The 22,050-nt window shown below is 43.6% G+C and overlaps 1 protein-coding gene across 3 annotated transcripts; it reads right to left on the bottom strand.

Annotated features, from left to right (window-relative positions):
• Positions 1-960: 960 nt before the first annotated feature.
• Positions 961-20,955, bottom strand: LOC120039021 (voltage-dependent anion-selective channel protein 2-like). 3 transcript variants are annotated; one of them, XM_038984560.1, is made up of 11 exons: positions 20,846-20,955; positions 14,481-14,596; positions 11,719-11,790; positions 11,087-11,136; positions 10,313-10,315; positions 9,232-9,384; positions 8,971-9,023; positions 8,565-8,792; positions 5,447-5,597; positions 5,259-5,316; positions 961-2,018 (listed from the first exon to the last, which is right to left on the bottom strand). In XM_038984560.1, exons 2-11 carry the CDS (start codon positions 14,590-14,592, stop codon positions 1,927-1,929), a joined length of 972 nt encoding a protein of 323 aa, XP_038840488.1. In that variant the 5' UTR covers positions 14,593-14,596; positions 20,846-20,955; the 3' UTR covers positions 961-1,926. The 3 variants fall into 3 exon arrangements, with proteins under 3 accessions (XP_038840488.1, XP_038840489.1, XP_038840490.1); XM_038984561.1 differs by lacking the exon at positions 10,313-10,315; XM_038984562.1 differs by lacking the exon at positions 14,481-14,596 and having other exon boundaries at positions 20,846-20,939.
• Between the last annotated feature and the right edge of the window lie 1,095 nt (positions 20,956-22,050).

Raw genomic sequence — 22,050 nt, 5'->3', positions numbered from 1 at the left:
TCTGCTAAATGACTTAAATGTAAATGTAAATGTAATCCTGCTCTAAAGGGTGTAGGTTTGAATGAGGAAAATGATGTTGACCACTGGCATAGCTGTATTTAAACCAGTGGCCTGGTCCAATCAAAACCAGTAATCCCACTGGTTGTCCTCTTGACTAAAGTCCTGGTGGTACTTGTTCTAGAAAAGTCTGGTCTGGCCCCTGGTGATGATTCCTAATCTTTCAAATATGTTTTTTATGCTTGCCACAAAATATTCTCTGACCAAGGTTTTAGCTGTAGCTTTTATATTCAATTACCATTCTCACGGTTCTCCCCAAAGAATGTAAAAGAGGCCCCATTGTGGACTTGCTGTGCCACTATGTAAAAACATATATATTTTTACTTTATTTGTTATCATATAGGGCAATTTCTGGGTCTAGATTGCAGGAAATGGCAGTTACAGGTGTTAAAAAACACAAAAATCACAACCTTATTAAAAAATCCTGGGGAGAACCCTGCATTCTATAACAGTTAGAACTGGGCTTTTGGGGATTTTTTGGTTTGAAACTGTATATTTTATGATGCCTTATGCTGGATCTCTATGTACATTACTAAGGCTGATGCAGAATATCCTCTGTTTTTGTGTATATACTTATTTTTAATTGTTAACATTTTAAAATAATTGATATTTCAACATTTATTGCAGTATATTAATTGGTTGTTTTATTTTTCTGTATTTTACTTGATTTAACTGTGGTCTATTATTATGTGTAAGTACGTGTATCTGGTTGAATTAAACTTCAACCACCACAGATCGATAAGAGTGCTCGACATATGATGGTGACATGACATTACTACCATGACTTTAAACAAAACATATGATGGTGACATGACATTACTACCATGACTTTAAACAAAACATATGATGGTGACATGACATTACTACCATGACTTTAAACATTTTGAATACAGGACACTCAAAGTGTTTGACAATCTTCTTTATTCCTTAAAGTCAGTTTGAGGTTTCAACTATCAACAACCTTCCCTCTTCCAAGCACAGCACAGACACAACATTACATAATGTGGTAGATAGAATTCAAAGATGAAAAGACAAAAAAGAAACATGACAAAGAGGTTTGGAAAATACCCACACATTCCTCTGTCTTCTCAAAACTCTGAACCACAAGAAGAGAATTTGGAAAAAGAAAATCAACCAGTCGCCTATTTTTAATAGAGTTCTAAACTACCCATTTTATTCCAGTATGCTCGTATCATTGTGTCCCTGTTTATGTGTCACTGAAAGTGATCATCCGCCCACAGAAAGGCCTGTAAAGGTCTATATATGTCTGGTACAGGGGAACATCATGACATGTTTAAATAAGTTGTTCCTTCAAAACAACTCCCTACTGGCTTTGATAGACTCGATAGAATGTACCACACATAGACAAAGTCTACTGTCAATCTCATTCAAGTCAAAAGTAAATTAAATACATGATCTCAGGCAAAGTGAAATTATACCACACAATAAAACCCTACTAAAAAGATGCTTACGATCCCATCTCACAAAGAAAATGAGAAATGTCTGCTTTTGGGGAGGAAGTGGAACACAAGGTTGACTTGTGACCATATTCTCCATATATTACACCACTTTGGACCAGAGCCCTATATGAAGTAGTCATAAGTAGTATACTATCTGGTGAATGGGGTTTGTAATGTTTCTTTACGTACTGGTATTGCTAAGGAGATGATACAGAGAGATGCTGAACCAAAAAAACAACTGGGTTCTCAACAGTACTGGAGGTCTCAGAGGGTGCTAAGGGCTGCAGGGTTATGGCCAAAAGACTCGGAAGGTGTGTGTGTTGCATACAGAGGTGGAGATGTGTCAGGTGTCATTGAGGCTCTTTTCCTTCTCTTCTCTCATCCCCTTCTCCTCCTCTTCCCTCCATCCTTATGCCTCCAGCTCAAAGCCCATGCCAACCTTGTGACCGCCTGCATTGAAGTTTTTCGCATCGATCAGAGCTGAGAGAGTCAGCTTCACTCCTAGAGAGAGAGACACCAGTCTTAACACAGAAAGTACTAGTCCTTTCATATATACTGAACAAAAATATATACTGAACAAAAATATAATATCAAAGATTTTACTAAGTTACAGTTCATATAAGGAAATCAGTCAATTGAAACAAAATCATTAGGCCCTAATCTATGGATTTCACATGACTGGGAATACAGATATGCATCTGTGTACAGATCCATGCGACATGGGGCCTTGCATTATGGTGCGGCAGGGTAGCCTAGTGGTTAGAGCATTGGACTAGTAACCGAAAGGTTGCAAGATCAAATCCCCGAGCTGACAAGGTACAAATCTGTCGTCCTGCCCCTGAACAAGGCCCACTGTTCCTAGGCTGTAATTGAAAATAATAATTTGTTCTTATTAACTGACTTGCCTAGTTAAATAAAGGTAAAAAATTATCATGCTGAAACAGTGGTGATTTTAGCATGTACATCTTGGGGCAAACTCAAAAACATTTTCTTAGATGCAATAGATTAATTGCACTATAATGGTGCCCACAAACTGTTAGCGCTTTCCCAACAGCAGAGCTTTCTTTTCAGCACCATGGAGTGAATCCTTACCACCAGGCTACACCTGGCTATCAGCGGAGCCTTGTCTGGCAGCGAAACAGTTCATTCAGACCCATTTACTGCCTTTAAAAAAGAATAGCTGATATGGCTGACTTGCTTAAACACCTGGTTGCTACTGACAATTGAGATGTACAAACCGTGGCATAAGGGGACGACGAGCGGATAAGAGACAATCCGTCATTTCGATTAAGACATTAATGAGCGAGCTAAAACAGACGTAGTCAATATAACTATTTGTTCAGCACTTTTGAAATGTACAGTGACAGAATTCGGAACATGGGCCATTCTTACAGTATTATCCCTGTACACAAAGTCAGAACCGAAGGATAAATAAAGGGGGCATATAAGCAGACAAGCTCTTACAATATTAGATGACTACATTTCTCTAAAACAAGCTATAGGCTACAAATTCTTATTTACAATGACAGCCTACGGGTTAGGGCAAACCCTAACCCGGACGATGCTAGGCCAATTGTGCGCTGCCCTATGGGATTCCCAATCACGGCCGGTTGTGATACAGCCTGGAATTGAACCAGGGTCTGTAGTGATGCCTCTAGCACTGAGATGCAGTGACTTAGCCCTTAACCCTAACCCGGACGATGCTGCGCCACTCGGGAGCCCCAAAATGTATGCAGCAGCATCAGCATACAAGACATTTTTGGTCTCACCTTGTTGTGCTGTGCTCACTTGAACAGGAAGGTGGCGTGGCGATCCTTGTGGGCAAATTTTGTCATAAAACTTTGTCATCAAAGTCTGGCATTCTCTGGATTAATAGTGCTTTCAAGACAAATGGGAACTCTGGGAAAAAAACAAGGTCGAATCATGATGTCAATGATCTTCAGGTCGGAGCTGTAGAAAGAGGCCCGAGTTCCCGACTTGGAATTCCGAGTTGGATGACCATACAAAACACATTTTCCCAGTCAGAGGTAGTTTTTTTCAAGTTCCCAGTTGTCTTGAACTCACTGAAGTCTGAGATTTCCCAGTTGTTTTGAAGGCAGCAGAAGTCATGCTGGATTGACAGCATGGCCAATGTATTCAACCTTTTCTGGCCCATGGCATGTGAATGGTTATCCTTTTAAGCTTGGAAAAGAGACCCTTAAACCCAGGACCACACACCCACTCCACTGAATAACAGGCTAGAGATTGCTTTGCAATGCAATGCTTGCAGTTAGCCACTGATTCCTTCAAAACCACTCATTGTTGAATTTGAGATTTTCAACTTGTTGTGTAATGTTTATGTCCAATGGCCGATGAGCACCGATACGTTTTATCTGTAATTTCTCTTCATATGACAAAGATTGAAAAGGATTTGCCAGTAGATTGTCAACGTGATTTATGATGATGACTGCCTGTCTAGCTTGCTAGCTAAGATTTTGAAAGTATGATGTTGACATGATCGGTACAATCAAAGCTACGGTAGATATAACGTGATTTGACATCATTTTATCTGTGGCCAATGACCTAGAGCACTTCAAATCAAAGTTTATTTGTCACGTGCGCCGAATACAACAGGTGTAGACCTTACAGTGAAATGCTTACTTACAGGCTCTAACCAATAGTGCAAAAAAGGTATTAGGTGAATGTAACTCTATGGTAGCACCCAAGGGGCTTGAACTTCCGAACTCTCCCCGTAGATTTTGCGGTGATGTAGTGTCCCTATGAGTGACAGAACACTGAGCAAATCACGGCGCAACTAGAGAACATTACCAACCCCTACGCTCCGTATTTTCCGCTGGCAGCGCCAACACCACAGAAAGCACTGAACTAGGCTGAAACACCTGCATTTTAGAGCTGCCTTACTGGGACTCTGCCCCACCTGCCCTGAATGACAGGTCGACACTGTGCTGAAACATGAGATGGTGGTGGTGGATGAATGGCACGACAATGGGCCTCAGCATCTCGTCACGGTATCTCTATGCATTCAATAAAATGCAATTGTGTTCATTGTCTGTAGCTTATGCCTGCCAATACCATAACCCCACTGCCACCATGGGGCACTCCGTTCACAACGTTGACATCAGCAAACCGCTCACCCACACGACGCCATCAAATGGTCTGCAGTTGTGAGGCCGGTTGGACATACTGCCAAATTCTCGAAAAGGACGTTGAAGGTGGCTTATGGTAGAAAAATTAACATTACATTTTCAGGCAACAGCTCTGGTGGACATTACTGCAGTCAGCATGCCAATTGCACTCTCCCTCAACTTGAGACATCTGTGGCATTGTGTCATGTGACAAAACTGCACATTTTCTAGTGGCCTTTTATGTTCCCCAGCACAAGGTGCACCTGTGTAATGATCATGCTGTTTAATCATATTATTGATATGCCACACCTGTCAGGTGGATATATTATCTTGGCTCACTAACATGGATGTAAACAAATTTGTGCACAAAATTTCAGAGAAATAAGCTTTTTGTGCATATGGAACATTTCCGGGATCTTTTATTTCAGCTCATGAAACATGGGACCAACACTTTACATGTTGCGTTTATATTTTTGTTCAGTCTATATAGTAGACATAACCTATTTCCTTTCTTCTACCCAACTCCTCTGGTACTAATAGTCAAGGTTTGTAGATATAGACAGATGTAGCTCGGCATCTGGTAGATACAGGTAAAGGTTAAGGTGATTTGAGTTACCTGGCCGGAGGGCCTGTGTGTAGCCGACTCCAATTAGACTGGCGTTATTGACTTTGGCCTGCAGGGGGAGACAGACAGACACAGAGGTGAGACAAGCACGCATTTGGCTGGTTGTGTGGTTCTAGTCCTGGCATTATGGACAGGTATGTGGTTCTGTGTGGTTATGTATGTGTGGTTGTGGTACACACAGACAGGGAAGCGTCCTTGTCCAGCTGGTATTTGGCTCCGATGCCGAAGCGTGTGTTGTTGCTGCCGGCCGTCCAGGCCAGGTTGATGGCTGTTTCCAGGTGGCAGTTCACCTTCTGGTAGATGGAGCCGCCGAACTCTGTACCATCGTTACTGAGAGGACAAAACACCATGGACTTATTCAGTACGGTGCTACATAGCTTTTAAATCAACTTCTGGTGGATCATGACTGGTCAGTTGGCAAATGTAGCACAGAAAGCAACCTCTGCCGGTCAATGGTTAGGTTAGAGTCAGGGTTGGGCGTAGTGGTTAGGGGTAGTAGTTAGGGTCAGGCGTAGTGGTTAGGGGTAGTAGTTAGGGTCAGGCGTAGTGGTTAGGGTCAGGCGTAGTGGTTAGGGGTAGTAGTTAGGGTCAGGCGTAGTGGTTAGGGTCAGGCGTAGTGGTTAGGGGTAGTAGTTATGGTCAGGCGTAGTGGTTAGGGTCAGGCGTAGTGGTTAGGGGTAGTAGTTAGGGTCAGGCGTAGTGGTTAGGGGTAGTAGTTAGGGTCAGACGTAGGGGTTAGGGGTAGTAGTTAGGGTCAGACGTAGTGGTTAGGGGTAGTAGTTAGGGTCAGGCGTAGTGGTTAGGGGTAGTAGTTAGGGTCAGGCGTAGTGGTTAGGGTCAGGCGTAGTGGTTAGGGGTAGTAGTTAGGGTCAGACGTAGTGGTTAGGGGTAGTAGTTAGAGTCAGGCGTAGTGGTTAGGGTCAGGCGTAGTGGTTAGGGGTAGTAGTTAGGGTCAGGCGTAGTGGTTAGGGTCAGGCGTAGTGGTTAAGGGTAGTGGTTAGGGGTAATAGTTAGGGTCAGGTGTAGTGGTTAGGGGTAGTAGTTAGGGTCAGGCGTAGTGGTTAGGGTCAGGCGTAGTGGTTAGGGATAGTGGTTAGGGGTAATAGTTAGGGTCAGGTGTAGTGGTTAGGGGTAGTAGTTAGGGTCAGGCGTAGTGGTTAGAGTCAGGCGTAGTGGTTAGGGGTAGTGGTTAGGGTCAGGCGTAGTGGTTAGGGGTAGTAGTTAGGGTCAGGCGTAGTGGTTAGGGTCAGGCGTAGTGGTTAGGGGTAGTAGTTAGGGTCAGGCGTAGTGGTTAGGGGTAGTAGTTAGGGTCAGGCGTAGTGGTTAGGGGTAGTAGTTAAGGTCAGGGTTGGGGATAGTGGTTAGGGGTAATAGTTAGGGTCAGGTGTAGTGGTTAGGGGTAGTAGTTAGAGTCAGGCGTAGTGGTTAGGGGTAGTAGTTAGGGTCAGGCGTAGTGGTTAGGGTCAGGCGTAGTGGTTAGGGGTAGTAGTTAGGGTCAGGCGTAGTGGTTAGGGTCAGGCGTAGTGGTTAGGGGTAGTAGTTAGGGTCAGGCGTAGTGGTTAGGGGTAGTAGTTAGGGTCAGACGTAGGGGTTAGGGGTAGTAGTTAGGGTCAGACGTAGTGGTTAGGGGTAGTAGTTAGAGTCAGGCGTAGTGGTTAGGGGTAGTAGTTAGGGTCAGACGTAGTGGTTAGGGGTAGTAGTTAGGGTCAGGCGTAGTGGTTAGGGGTAGTAGTTAGGGTCAGGCGTAGTGGTTAGGGTCAGGCGTAGTGGTTAGGGGTAGTAGTTAGGGTCAGACGTAGTGGTTAGGGGTAGTAGTTAGAGTCAGGCGTAGTGGTTAGGGTCAGGCGTAGTGGTTAGGGGTAGTAGTTAGGGTCAGGCGTAGTGGTTAGGGTCATGCGTAGTGGTTAGGGGTAGTAGTTAGAGTCAGGCGTAGTGGTTAGGGTCAGGCGTAGTGGTTAGGGGTAGTAGTTAGGGTCAGACGTAGTGGTTAGGGGTAGTAGTTAGAGTCAGGCGTAGTGGTTAGGGTCAGGCGTAGTGGTTAGGGGTAGTAGTTAGGGTCAGGCGTAGTGGTTAGGGTCAGGCGTAGTGGTTAGGGGTAGTAGTTAGGGTCAGGCGTAGTGGTTAGGGGTAGTAGTTAGGGTCAGACGTAGTGGTTAGGGGTAGTAGTTAGAGTCAGGCGTAGTGGTTAGGGGTAGTAGTTAAGGTCAGGGTTGGGGATAGTGGTTAGGGGTAATAGTTAGGGTCAGGCGTAGTGGTTAGGGGTAGTAGTTAGGGTCAGGCGTAGTGGTTAGGGGTAGTAGTTAGGGTCAGGCGTAGTGGTTAGGGGTAGTAGTTAGGGTCAGGTGTAGTGGTTAGGGGTAGTAGTTAGGGTCAGGTGTAGTGGTTAGGGGTAGTAGTTAGGGTCAGGCGTAGTGGTTAGGGGTAGTAGTTAGAGTCAGGCGTAGTGGTTAGGGGTAGTAGTTAGGGTCAGATGTAGTGGTTAGGGGTAGTAGTTAGAGTCAGGCGTAGTGGTTAGGGGTAGTAGTTAGAGTCAGGCGTAGTGGTTAGGGGTAGTAGTTAGGGTCAGGGTTGGGGATAGTGGTTAGGGGTAGTAGTTAGGGTCAAGTGTAGTGGTTAGGGGTAGTAGTTAGGGGTAGTAGTTAGGGTCAGGCGTAGTGGTTAGGGTCAGGGTTGGGGATAGTGGTTAGGGGTAGTAGTTAGAGTCAGGTGTAGTGGTTAGGGGTAGTAGTTAGGGGTAGTAGTTAGGGTCAGGCGTAGTGGTTAGGGTCAGGGTTGGGGATAGTGGTTAGGGGTAGTAGTTAGGGTCAGGGTTGGGGATAGTGGTTAGGGGTAGTAGTTAGGGTCAGGGGCAGTGGTTAGGGATAGTAGTTAGGGTCAGGGTTGGGGATAGTGGTTAGGGGTAGTAGTTAGGGTCAAGGTTGGGGATAGTGGTTAGGTTATAGTCAGGGTTGGGGATAGTGGTTAGGGGTAGTAGTTAGGGTCAGGGTTGGGGATAGTGGTTAGGTTATAGTCAGGGTTGGGGATAGTGGTTAGGGGTAGTAGTTAGGGTCAGGGTTGGGGATAGTGGTTAGGTTATAGTCAGGGTTGGGGATAGTGGTTAGGGGTAGTAGTTAGGGTCAAGGTTGGGGATAGTGGTTAGGTTATAGTCAGGGTTGGGGATAGTGGTTAGGGGTAGTAGTTAGGGTCAGGGTTGGGGATAGTGGTTAGGTTATAGTCAGGGTTGGGGATAGTGGTTAGGCTCAGGGGTAGTGGTTATGGGTAGAAATGAAGGTTAGGGTTAGGAGTTGTGGTACTCACACGTTGGTGTGGAGCTGGAAGTCCCCAGTCTTGTATCCCAAGGCAAAGTTGTTCTGGGCCAGTTTAGACTTGGCTGTGTCGAAGGCCATCTGGTACCCGGCCAGCCAGCCCTCGTAGCCCAGCACAGCAGCAGCGTGGACCGTGGGGCTGGCCATGTCAAAGTCCAGGTCACAGCCCAAGTTGATGAAGTCGCGCTTGTAGCCAGTCTTCAGCTTGGCACTCTTCTTACTGCAGACAGAGAGGAAGGCGCCAGATAAAAGTAGAGAGGGTGTCAGGCTTCATGTGACATTATGGGCCGTATTACGTCTATACTGGTGCTGTGATTATTTCAAAATCCTTCATGTTCATGTGCACTACTAAAGATTAGGCGGGGAGGTAAAGATTGATCAGTGAGTGATCAGCTTACCCAGTGTTGGGCACAAACGACGTGTCCAGGGCCAGCTTCAAGCCCTTAGCCAGCTACAGACATACAGGATAGAGGAGGTATATCACATATCGTGGAACAGAAGACACAAAACAATATGAACAATATGGTTAATAATAGTACTGACTTTCAAACGTTGCGTATATACACCCGTTTTCATTGAATGAGTCAATATCAAGTGCTGTCAGGGGATGGTTAAGTGTAATGTAACCTGGTTTTAGGCTAAACTGGTTTCAAACTCACCTGGTCCTCCATGGAGACCTCTGTGGTCAGGGTGTTGTCTGTGTTCCATTTCTGGGTGAAGCTCAGGCCCAGCTCCTTCACCTTGTACTTGGTCTCCAGGTTACCTGCTGCCTTCCCTGTGTCTGTGTTACTGGAGCCTGAGGTTGAAAATTCCTGAGAGAAGGAAGGAGAGGGGCGGAGAGAGAGGAGGCAGGGGGGTTGGAGAAGGAGAGGGGAAATGAGGGATGGTTAATAGCAGAAAAGTAAGAGAGCACAGCAGAAGAAATTGGAGCAAGGGAGAGAAAAGAGAAGGGGAACTGATACAGAAGAGTAGTCTGAACGAGAGCTTAGCACACTCCTCACTGAAGAGAGAAAGAGAGAGAAAGATATATATATATAAAGAGAGAGAAACAGCGAGAGAAAAAATAAAGAGATGAGCACCACTTCCACATCTCTGCCAAGCAATTCCTCTCAGGTTTGCATGACTGGTTATAGCCAGTAGCTACTATTTTGAGTAGTGGTAGATACCCTGAAGCAGTGATCACCAACATTGGTCCTGGACAGTGTCCAGGCTTTTGTTCCACCCAGCACACCTCCTTTAACTAATCAACTAATCCTCTAGACCTTTAGTAGTTGAATCGGGTGTGTTAGTGCTGAGCTGGAACCAAATCTAGTGTTGATGACCACTGTGTTAGACACTGGGGGAATCCATGGAGAGGTGAGTGGGGAAAGGATGCTAGGAGAAGGCTGTGAGCTGAGGGAAGAGACCCTGTTTGTTGGTCAAGACAGTCATCTAGTCACTGGCTGACCAGTAACCAGTAGCCTATAAAGCAGTAACCTGGACACTTAGACCACTCTAAAGGTGTGTGTGTCTATGGAGAGGAGTTAATGATGTTATAGTTTTAGCAGTATAGGGGGAATGGTATCAATCAGCTGGGACACTGCTGCAAGAAAGCCTGCAGGGAGCAAAAGCCTGCTCCACACAATCACACACACACACACACACAGATACACACACACACACACACACACACACACACACAGATACACACACACACACACACACACACACACACACACACACACACACACAGACCCTTACCATCTGACAATGGAAGTCCAGAGAGGAAGCACAAAAAAGGCAAAGGAATAGAGAGGCAGAGAGTTAAGTCAGAAACACACAGGTATTCACACTCAATCACTTTTCCACTCTTTCAGAAAGAAGATAAGATGCCCATTTACATATTGTATACCAGAGACACCAACACTGCACCAATGTGTTTGAACTGTGAATCAGAGCTGTACAATCTCTCATTTTACAAGATAAGGTTGAGTTTTCTGAGAAGTCCAAGTAAAGTCTTCTTGGTGATTGAATTTAGTCAGAGGGAGAGTTAGATTAGTTATCCAAACTGGAAAGATACATATCCAACATGTGTACAGGTGAGAATTAGATGAAGATAATGACACACACCAACCTAAATAATCCTGCACAGAGCAATGCTACCCCTAACACTTTTAAGAGAGGACAACTGACAGTTTCAGGGAACAGCAATGCTGTGAGCGGGATCCATTTTGTTCTAACGTATAAGGAGATTCTAGTCAGATAGACAGTAATGTACCAAGCTGAGTTAAACAGTCTGCCAGACTCTTCCGATAGACACACACAAACACCACCAGCAGACAGACAGTGAGTCAGCCATTTTGATTGTCCTGCTCAGCCCTGAGGCGCTAGGGCCTAGACATGAGGCTTATAGGGCCAGACTACACGCACAGACATGCAAACACACAAATGAATGGGTCACTCGGATCGAGTGAAGCCAAAATGTAATAATTACCCTCCTAAAATATGAGAGAGAGAGAGAGAGGTTGTACTTACAACTCCACTCTGGGCCTTTGTCTTTAGGTCCAGTTTCACGATTCCAAAGCCTAGAGAGAAAAGGAGGGGGAAGAGAAAAATGATGTCTCTATTCATGGTCCTGTATGGCTCAGTTAGTAGAGCAAGGCACTTACAACACCAGGATTAAAGTCACTTTGGATAAAAAAGCATCTGCTAAATGACATACATCATATACTGTATATATTCAAAACAGAGGAGCAAACCACATTTGGACCTTCGTTGTTGTATACATAATTTACATGACTGTTTTCAATGAGGGTCATCCAAGCTTCACAGTTGTGAAACAAGAACATTTGCAGAAAAGTTGATCTGAGTGTCAGAAAGAAAGATGACGAGGCACTGTTTAACTCATTATGACTGAGGATGAAACTCGTCTAAACACACACACAGAGTCCCAGCCCCCATCCCCTGACGGTTGTAAATCAAAGGCTAGAGGTCACACAGTCCTGGATGACCAGCTGAGGTTTATGGTTTCAGAGGGTGAGAGAAAGAGAGAGAGCGAGAGACAGATGTTAGAGTTATCCTAAGAGCGTACAGACACATGAAATATGCAGGTGTCTCCCCCCTTTCTCCTTGTGTGGTGTGGTGGAGGGGGTGATTTGATGACTCACCATAGCCCTTGCCGAAGATGTCTTTGGCGGCTTTTCCCAGGTCCGAGTATGCAGGAGGAACCGCCATGGCGACTGTGGAGAGAGATGGACAGGTTAGGGTGGTGCATCTCTGATACTACAACATCACTTCTTTAACTCACAGGAGGCAAAAGGCTGATCAAACGGAGCGCCCACTCCAGCACACATCACACTTCTACGCAGAAAAGTTCCAACACAGCACCTACCTATAACTTCACACAGAACACAGCTGTGTGGCTTTGAACTGAAACAAACACACACAGCATCTAGGCCTACATACAGTGTCCACACAGCATCTAGAACTACACACAGCATCTAGGCCTACACACAGTGTCAACACAGTATCTAGAACTACACACAGCATCTAGGCCTACACACAGTGTCAACACAGTATCTAGAACTACACACAGCATCTAGGCCTACACACAGTGTCATCACAGCATCTAGAACTACACACAGCATCTAGGCCTACACACAGTGTCAACACAGTATCTAGAACTACACACAGCATCTAGGCCTACACACAGTGTCCACACAGCATCTAGGCCTACACAGTGTCCACAAAGCATCTAGGCCTACACAGTGTCCACACAGCATCTAAGCCTACAGTGTCCACACAGCATCTAGGCCTATACACAGTGTCCACACAGTATCTAGGCCTACACACAGTGTCCACACAGTATCTAAGCCTACACACAGTGTCCACACAGCATCTAGGCCTACACACAGTGTCCACACAGCATCTAGCACTAGACACAGTGTCCACACAGCATCTATCTATGCGTTCACAGTCACACACACCACACGCTGCTCTAGAAAGGTTTCAACATACACCACACAGTGTCTACTAACTAGTGGATCTACAGGCCCACTAATGCCTTCCTCTTGGTAAGGTGCTCACACAATCCTTGACTGTGTCCTAAATAATATTCACATTAGTATAAATTCATTGCTTCATACTAAAGTAGTTTCCAAAGTTGTGTTGGAGCCTTGTCACTGAGCTAAATTTGGGAATCTTATTCTCTTTTATAAAGGTGTGCTTTGTAAAATCAATGTACTGTCAAGTACTGACGGCCGGGCCAGCTACAGTAGCCCTGATCTGGTCTACTGGGCCTGTGATATATTGCTTTTCACTCCCCCCCACATCCCCATTCTTGCCCAGCCAATTGATTTAACTCCATTTATTCACGGCATCAGTCTATTAGCAAACCGCTAGCTAGCACGGTTTAACTTAATGGGATTGACTCTTACGAGGGAGGGACTGCTTGTCTTTTGACCTCTGGTATACCAGGTAAACATCTCTCTAAATAGGAAACCACATGGCACAGCCTGATTTGAGCCACCTTAAGATTAAAGGAATAGTTTGCCCTAAATCAAAGTCTGTTTGATTTTGGGGTGAACTGTGCCTTTAAAAGCCTGCCACTTTATTGCCTAAGTCAGCGCTGTTAGTAGTTAGCTGCCTGCGTTGAAGCTGTTAGCTTAAGAAGATGTGGAAGAAGATGTATGCCATATAGCAATCACAGTATACGTCACAGCACTCGCACTAGTATGCCACTATGCGCTATTGAACGACAGTAAGCCTAAGTCAGAGTTTGGCCGGTTCAACAACTATCCCCACTGCACACAACTGCACTATGCTAGCTTTTATAATGTCACCAGGGTCCCCTGTGTCTCTGCTTTGATATAGGACCGGTGTGTGTGTGTGTGTGTGTGTGTGTGTGTGTGTGTGTGTGTGTGTGTGTGTGTGTGTGTGTGTGTGTGTGTGAGGTAACTTTGCTGGCAGTGTGTATCTTTCTGCTCTTGATGGTGACTAGGCGCTGTCCCAACACTCCTAATACCTTCCTATCCTTGTCTCCTTTCATGGTTTATTTTCCTCAATGACCACTTGAATATATGCCCTTTCAGATTAGTGGCTTGTTACGTATCATGTTACCTATCAAGTCCTCACACATCCATAGATGCGAAGGAATGGAGAAAAGGACAGGGCAAGAATAGAGACCAGGAATGTAGGGAGTGGGAAAAAGCTCAGTGTTTCTTAAAGTGATACTTCGGGATATTGACAATGAGGCCCTTTATCTACTTCCCCAGAGTCAGATGAAATTGTGGATACCATTTTTATGTCTCTGTGTCAATTATGAAGGAAGTTAGAGGTAGTTTCACGAGGCTGCTAACAGATACCCAATCTGCCCTACCAAGCAAAAAGGCAGTAACAGCTCATAGTGTGGAACTGAGAAAACCTTTTTTTTTTTACCTTGGTTTAACAGTAACTTTATGCAGTTACTGCTAACATGACCCCCATTTTCTCCAAAACACAATACAATAGAGGCAGGACACTTGTCAACATGATTAAGCATGTATTTAATGTAGCAAAAATGACATTAACTCATTTTCGACCAAATGAGCAGTTACTGTCTTTTTGCTTGGTAGGGCAGCATAGACTTCCAGTCATTGTGCTAAAGCTAGTTATCAATTGCGGTAGCAATAGTTAGCAACTTCCTTCAAACCGCACACAGATATAAATATGGTATCCAGAAGTTAATCTGACTCTGGGGATGTAGATAAAGGCCTAATTTCCAAAATCCCAAAGTATCCCTTTAAGTACTCTCTGACACTTGTGTTTGTAATACGTGCTAAACATCCGTAACATCTGAATGATAGATTGATCAATCTATTGAGACAGTCCAGGGGACCCTGATGACATCTTTGTCTCCCCACCTCCTGCTCTCACCACCTCTCTCACTCACCCTTGTGGCAACATGGTGCACAGGGAGCTCCTTTGTTCTGAATGGCCTGTGATGCTGGACTCGCTTCCTCCTTCCTCACCAGTCTCGCCTTCTCTCCTCCTTTGTCTGACATGACTCTTCAGATGTGGGGAAGAGCACAAGGAAGGACAGAAGACTTAGGCATGCAATCTCTCACTGTTTTCACAACAATGCTAGTGGTGGGTGTACTGTGAGGTTGGTCTGCTTTGGCTTAACTGAACAAGAAATCTTTGTGTTTTTCATATTGAGTTGTACCTTTTGTTGGTAGTGGATTTGGAAAGGATAGCTGAAGCGGTCTTTTAGTTGCATGCCTTATACTGTCATGGTTATCATCAGTCAATGCACCACTGTGAGTGACTCTAAAGCCTCTGATGCAATGAAACTATCACTGTCACTTTCCTCTGAGCTCTTCACATTTGACAGAACACATTATATATATTATGTTTACACATTATGTATACACATTATGTATACATCAATGATGTCGCTCTTGCTGCTGGTGATTCTCTGATCCACCTCTACACAGACGACACCATTCTGTATACTTCTGGCCCTTCTTTGGACACTGTGTTAACTAACCTCCAGACGAGCTTCAATGCCATACAACTCTCCTTCCATGGCCTCCAACTGCTCTTAAATGCAAGTAAAACTAAATGCATGCTCTTCAACCGATCGCTGCCCGCACCTGCCCGCCCGTCCAGCATCACTACTCTGCACGGTTCTGACTTAGAATATGTGGACATCTACAAATACCTAGGTGTCTGGTTAGACTGTAAACTCTCCTTCCAGACTCACATTAAGCATCTCCAATCCAAAATTAAATCTAGAATCGGCTTCCTATTTCGCAACAAAGCATCCTTCACTCATGCTGCCAAACATACCCTCGTAAAACTGACTATCCTACCGATCCTTGACTTCGGCGATGTCATTTACAAAATAGCCTCCAACACTCTACTCAGCAAATTGGATGCAGTCTATCACAGTGCCATCCGTTTTATCACCAAAGCCCCATATACTACCCACCACTGCGACCTGTATGCTCTCGTTGGCTGGCCCTCGCTTCATATTCGTCGCCAAACCCACTGGCTCCAGGTCATCTATAAGTCTTTGCTAGGTAAAGCCCCACCTTATCTCAGCTCACTGGTCACCATAGCAGCACCCACCTGTAGCACAGGCTTGAGCAGGTATATTTCACTGGTCACCCCCAAAGCAAATTCCTTATTTGGCCGCCTTTCTTTCCAGTTCTCTGCTGCCAATGACTGGAACAAATTGCAAAAATCACTGAAGCTGGAGACTCATATCTCCCTCACTAACTTTAAGCACCAGCTGTCAGAGCAGCTCACAGATCACTGCACCTGTACATAGTCCATCTGTAAATAGCCCATCCAACGACCTCATCCTCATACTGTTATTTATTTTTTATTAGTTTGCTCCTTTGCACCCCAGTATCTCTACTTGCACATTCAGCTTCTGCACATCTATCACTCCAGTCTCTATCACTCCAGTGTTTAATTGCTAAATTGTAATTATTCCGCCACTACGGCGTATTTATTGCCTTACCTTATCTTACCTCATTTGCACACACTGTATATAAACTTTTTTTTCTATTGTGTTATTGACTGTATATTTTGTTTTTTCCATGTGTAACTCTGTGTGTTGGTGTTTTTACCCTAGTAGGGTGGTAAAGATTAGGGAGACTCAATCAATGGAGGCCAGAGAAAAAAAGTGGCCAAAAATCAGGAAAATAGCATTTAGACTGGATGCTGTGCAAGAATTATGTCACGATCGTCTTGACAAGAGAGAGAGGACCAAAACGCAGCGTGGGAGAAATACATTCTCTTTTTATTAGAGACGTGCAAAGAACGAAACAAAACAACAAACTGACGACCGTGAAGCTATATAAACAAATGGTGCTGACACTGACCACTACACAATGACATAGACAATTACCCACAAACACCTAAAGCCTATGGCTGCCTTAAATATGGCTCCCAATCAGAGACAACAATAAACAGCTGTCTCTGATTGAGAACCAAATCAGGCAACCATAGACTTTCCTAAACACCTACACTGAACACAACCCCATACATACTAAAAACCCCTTAAACAATACACACACCCTAAACTAGACAAAACACACAAAGACAACCCACCCCAACTCACGCCCTGACCAACTAAATAAATAAAAGAAAAAGGAACAATAGGTCAGGAACGTGACAAATTAAGGCACCTGACAGGTTTACCATTGAACTCCTCATCTTTCTTCTCAAATCCGGAGGACAGAAAACAATACAGATGTAAGATAGATATTGATTTGTTGTATTTTCATATTTTAGTATACACTGTTCATATTAATAGGAAGTTCCTGATCATTTTGGAAGACTTCTCACAAAAACAAATGTTTCTGTGAAAATGGAGCAATGAGCAGAAACAACTTGGAAGACAACGTCCACAAAATGTCAAATCCTCGAAAGTTTCAGCGAGAAAGCTGCACCGCTCTGTCAACAGACCTCAGTGCTTATTATTGAATGTATTAGGTTACGAAATCCAACTTTTGGGATATAGTGTTAAATGTTCCCTATGTTAATAGTTCACCTAATTTCTGTTTGTGACAAAACAAGCAAGTATAGTGTAGAGAATCAATGTACCATCTAAACCACTGTGAAATATATTGTGCAAACCAAAAATATTGTATTTTCAGCTGTTTGAAGCTGGTGTACAAAACCAAAAGTAAAAGACACAAAAACAAAACTTAAGCAAAGGAAGCATAGAAATAGCACACCTAGAACATATATACGGCTTCTTAAATTTGCTTTCAATGAAAATGGCAGATCTAACTAACATTTCTGTGTGTATTTGGCCGTGTCGCCCAAAAAGTTACATATTGCAGCTTTAAATGATATGTTAGAGAAAGACCCCATTGAATGATTCAGAAAATGAGAAATCATATTTGTCTTGGTAAAATGTATTTTATAACATAAGGAAGTTAAATGACATCACCAAAGCACGTTTTCACCCACTCTGAGCAGAGTGGGTGGACACCCTATAATACTGAACCAGAGGGTGTGTCCTCAGCACTGATAAAGCAGTGCTCTATGGCCCGTAAAGAACTGCTGATATGTTTATCACCCAAAGGGCCCATGGCTGTATAGACGACAAACACATACCACCTATGACAACATTTGATGATCTGGTAACATACACACACCTTACTGTGGTACCGAGAACATCTGGTGATTTTCGAGACACAGCGGTGAGGTGGATGATATGTTTCCGTGGGGATGTTTACCCTGGTGTCACTGGGAATTTAGACTCACTCACCCACTACTACCCACACACACACACACACACACGCACACACACACACACGCACACACACACACACACACCTCACTCCATAATGTGAGTGATTAGATGAGAGCAATCCTGTCCTCTATGTCTGTCTCAGTGCTGTTGTCTATGCTCAGGGACTTTATGAAAGGGGGCATTCTGCATACCCAGCACGGTTTGGGATCTGTCTTTGTCAGTTACACCCCTCCTTCTCACTTCCATTCCTCCTTACTCAGTCCCTTATTCCCAGCTTCCTCACCCTCTCCTTCCCCCTTCCCCTTCTCCCCCTGACCCCTGTTCTATAAATAACCCAGGTGGACTTGACACCATGCCTCATATGACCATGCCATTTTGAAATGGGTGCTTTACCCCTCTACCTCCTGCTACCCTAACCTCACACACACCTCGTCACTCCTACTCAACCCACACCACCATAGACACACACTCTTTCCTATCACCAACATTGACCCCTACTTTCCTCTCTCTTGACTTCCTCACTCCCCCCCACTCTCTCTTTCTCTCTCTCTCTCACTCACTAACCTCCTCTGACCCTTTCACTAGCCTGTCCCCCAAACAAATGTCAAACACACGTTCACTGAGCTCCAGGGGTCACAAGGACATTCATAAATCAGCTATGCACAGAACAGGAAAACATGTGCACACTCAGACAACAACATGGCTGGCCCAAATGACTAGATGAACATAACACATCCAGTAGGATCCTGGGAAATGTAGATACCAGACAGCCAGTATTCACCATTGTATTCCTGGGTCTTTATGCTATTCAAACAAAAGAAGCACCACTGTTGGGGATATCAGTCAGCTGCAAAAGTTATTATCATGCCAGCCCAGAGACATTGTTTTGGTGATGAAGACAGACTAGTGTGACGACCCTCCCACTCTGTCTGCCATATTCTTTCTCTTTGCTCTTGTTTTCCTTATTAGGATGTTGGTGGGCGGAGCTGGGAGGGTCATCAGCGAAATGGGACACACCTTTGCCCCATTCATTGAGGAGACTCTCTCCATGCAGACACACTGTTGGATTTTGGTTATGGCATTTTTGTGCCTGTTTTGTTTGTTTGTTTGGGCACATTTCAACACCCCTCATTATCACATCTATGCACGCAACCAATCACTTACACTACTGATTACTGACTACACACACACCATTGTTTATTGTATATAGGTTACTTCAGTTAATAAATATTATTATTATTGTCTCTCTCTGTTACGGGCTATGAGCCGGTTCGTGACACTAGGGACAGGCGAGGGTGATGCTTTACTTAAGGTCTGCTTATAAATGGCTTAAAGCTGCAGTATGTACTTTTTTGGGCGACCTGACCAAATTCACATAGAAATGTGAGTTATAGATCTATAATTCTCATTGAAAGCAAGTATATGAAGCGGTAGATCTGTTCTATGTGAAATATTCCTATGCTTAAGTTTCATTGCATCTTTTACTTTCCATTTTGTACACCAGTTGAAAATACTTTTTGGTTATTGAAAATTAATTTCACAGCGGTTTAGATGGTACAATGATTCTCTACACTTGCTTGTTTTGTCACATGAACTGAAATTAGGCGAACTATTCGTGTGTGTGCGTGTGAGATAAGGTCGAAGGCAGTCAAATTAGGCTACACCTAGTGAATTTATAGCCTGAATGTGCTGCATGTGGTGCATGGGTTAGCTGTGGCTACCACATGGCCTACTCAACAGGTAGCCCAGCAGAAAGGTCACTGGTTAGAATCCCCGAGCTGACTAGGTGAAAAATCTGATGTGCCCTTGAGCAAGACACTTAACGCTAAATGCTCATGTAAGATGCTCTGGATAAGAGCATCTACTAAATGACCAAAATGTAAATTCCTGCCAGGCATTTCAGGACAGCCATTTTCCTATTGGGGTTGATATTCAGCCTGTGTACATGGAGCTATATATTAATCTGCTCAACACTATAGGTAGCCAAGGAACCTAGATTGTGATTAACAGCATTCTTTTACCATTGAACGTACTATCACTGGCTATAGGCCTACTCTCTTCAGGCTTATTAAAAGGACTAGGCCTACAGCTTCAGACACTACCAGAAAAAGAAGCAAGGCTTGGATCATTATTTGCTGTCCATAGGTGCATTTGGATTTCAGAACTTCGGAGAGCGACAAAGAGGCTGTCAGAGGTTTATAAATAGGAAAACACCTATTGTGCAATCGTACAACCACACTTACTGTGATTACCTTTTTTTCACAACTACTTGAAATTCCAAATCGTATTCACTTTCATTTCTGTTGTGGGCCGACCTTCTGTCCATGGATTATTGAATTTCTGCGTGTTACATCAGAACCAGCGTGCGTAAAGAGCATTGTGCCAACACGAGGATAAACCTAACCCTCTTTGTATCTGGGGCACAAACCATGCTGTTAATGGGAATTCAAATTTACAAAACATTTTATAAAAACACTGACACTAGATTTTATAGGGCGTAATTTATGGGCTCATATATATTGCCCTTTGGAATAGAAAGATGGCTAGCCTAGGTCTCCATTGTTCATAGTTCAATGCATTGCTCATGTTTGCAAAAATCTATAGTGCTAGAACCAGATACTCTTGGGGAAAAAATTACAATTCACAAAATCTACAATTGAATTGATTTACAATTAAATATTCTGCTGAAATTCTGAGACTGTAATTGTTACTAAACGTGAAACACCGTGCGCAATGCTCACTAGTTAGCGTCAAATGTATTATAAGCTATTTAATCCGTTTATTTATAGCCTATAATTAACCTACATAGCCTAGTGATGTCTACTTTGTCCGAATGTTGTAATTTCCTGAATATCTAAAAGTGCTGAGACTTATGCAGTTGTCAGACAGTCAGGCCTCCTGCCCTGTCCTGTAGCCTACCCCACTATACTCTCGCTTCCACACTTTGAGCCATCTAAACAACAATCAAATAAGTAAAATATTATTTCAGTATCACTCCACTAGCCGAGATTAAAATATTGTTGGTGTTATGAATTCCCTACCTTGTTTGCAGGGCGATGCACGGAGTTTCAGAACGGTCTGGGTCTCACGCAATAGGGCAGAGTGAAGGAGAAAGAGAAAGCACAGAGGGGCGGACTGAGCAGGCGCAATCGGACGACAAAGAGGGCGGGGTCGTTGTGTAATTGTCATTGAGCAAAGAGAGGTAGCCTACGAAACAAGCCAACTGTTTTCCAAAGCTTGTTTATTTTCTGCAGACAGGGGCGTCATGCACCCCCCAAAAAAAATCTGAGGGGGAACAAATTACGTGAGGATGGCTGGGGAGGTGACCGCCCACAGTCAGGAAGTTGGAGAATTTAGCATTTTTCAAACACCTAAAACTGCTTTTTCCTGCTATCTAGGGCCATAATCATTATGCTTAATTCGATGTAAAATGTAAAAAAAATATGCATATTTTTCAGCATATCTAAGCATACATCTTGAGCTGTCTGTATCCTCCTGTTTTTTTTTTAAAGAAAGTAAATATGCGTCTCTGCATCTTTGCTAAAATCTGGGTAAAAGATTGAAAGGAATGTGTCTACCAATTTAGCAGGCATACCAGCTAAGATAACTTGACTCATAGTCTGAAATGGCTTCTTGGTAGCTAGGTATTATAATAATAATAATAATAATGATAAGAAAAATAATAATAATAATGTATTTATTTTATAGAGCTAACGCTTTCATTCCAAGTAGAATTTCAAAGTCGCTTTATAAACAAAATAAACCAAAAACAATTTAAAGCTACAATATGTAACTTTTTGGGTGAGCTGACCAAATTCACATAAAAATGTAAGTAATAGATCTTTCATTGACATTTAAAGCAAGTCTAAGAAGCGGTAGATCCATTCTATGTGCACTTTTTCTATACTTCCCGTTCTTAAGTTTAGTTTTTGCTTTTACTTTTGGTTTTATACACCAGCTTCAAACAGCTGAAAATAGAACATTTTTGGTTATGGAAAAGATATTCCACAGCGGTGTAGATGTTATAAGGATTCTCTACACAATGAGTGCTTGTTTTGTCACATAAATTAGACAAACTATTTGAATTTTAGAACCCAAGAAATGGCAGAGCGAATTCTGCATAGTGCATCTTTATCAAAACAAATATAGGGATCTTGCAGTATTTGGGCGATGGTCTTCCACATCTTCAGATGATAGGCAGTATAGAAAGGTAGTATCTTGTGAACAGGGAGCATAGATGGTACAG

Source organism: Salvelinus namaycush, unplaced genomic scaffold (genome assembly GCF_016432855.1).
Source record: "Salvelinus namaycush isolate Seneca unplaced genomic scaffold, SaNama_1.0 Scaffold248, whole genome shotgun sequence".
Taxonomy (NCBI): Eukaryota; Metazoa; Chordata; class Actinopteri; order Salmoniformes; family Salmonidae; genus Salvelinus; species Salvelinus namaycush.
The sequence above is the reverse complement of the archived record's forward strand: the minus strand, read 5'-3'. Positions and strand labels throughout refer to the sequence as shown.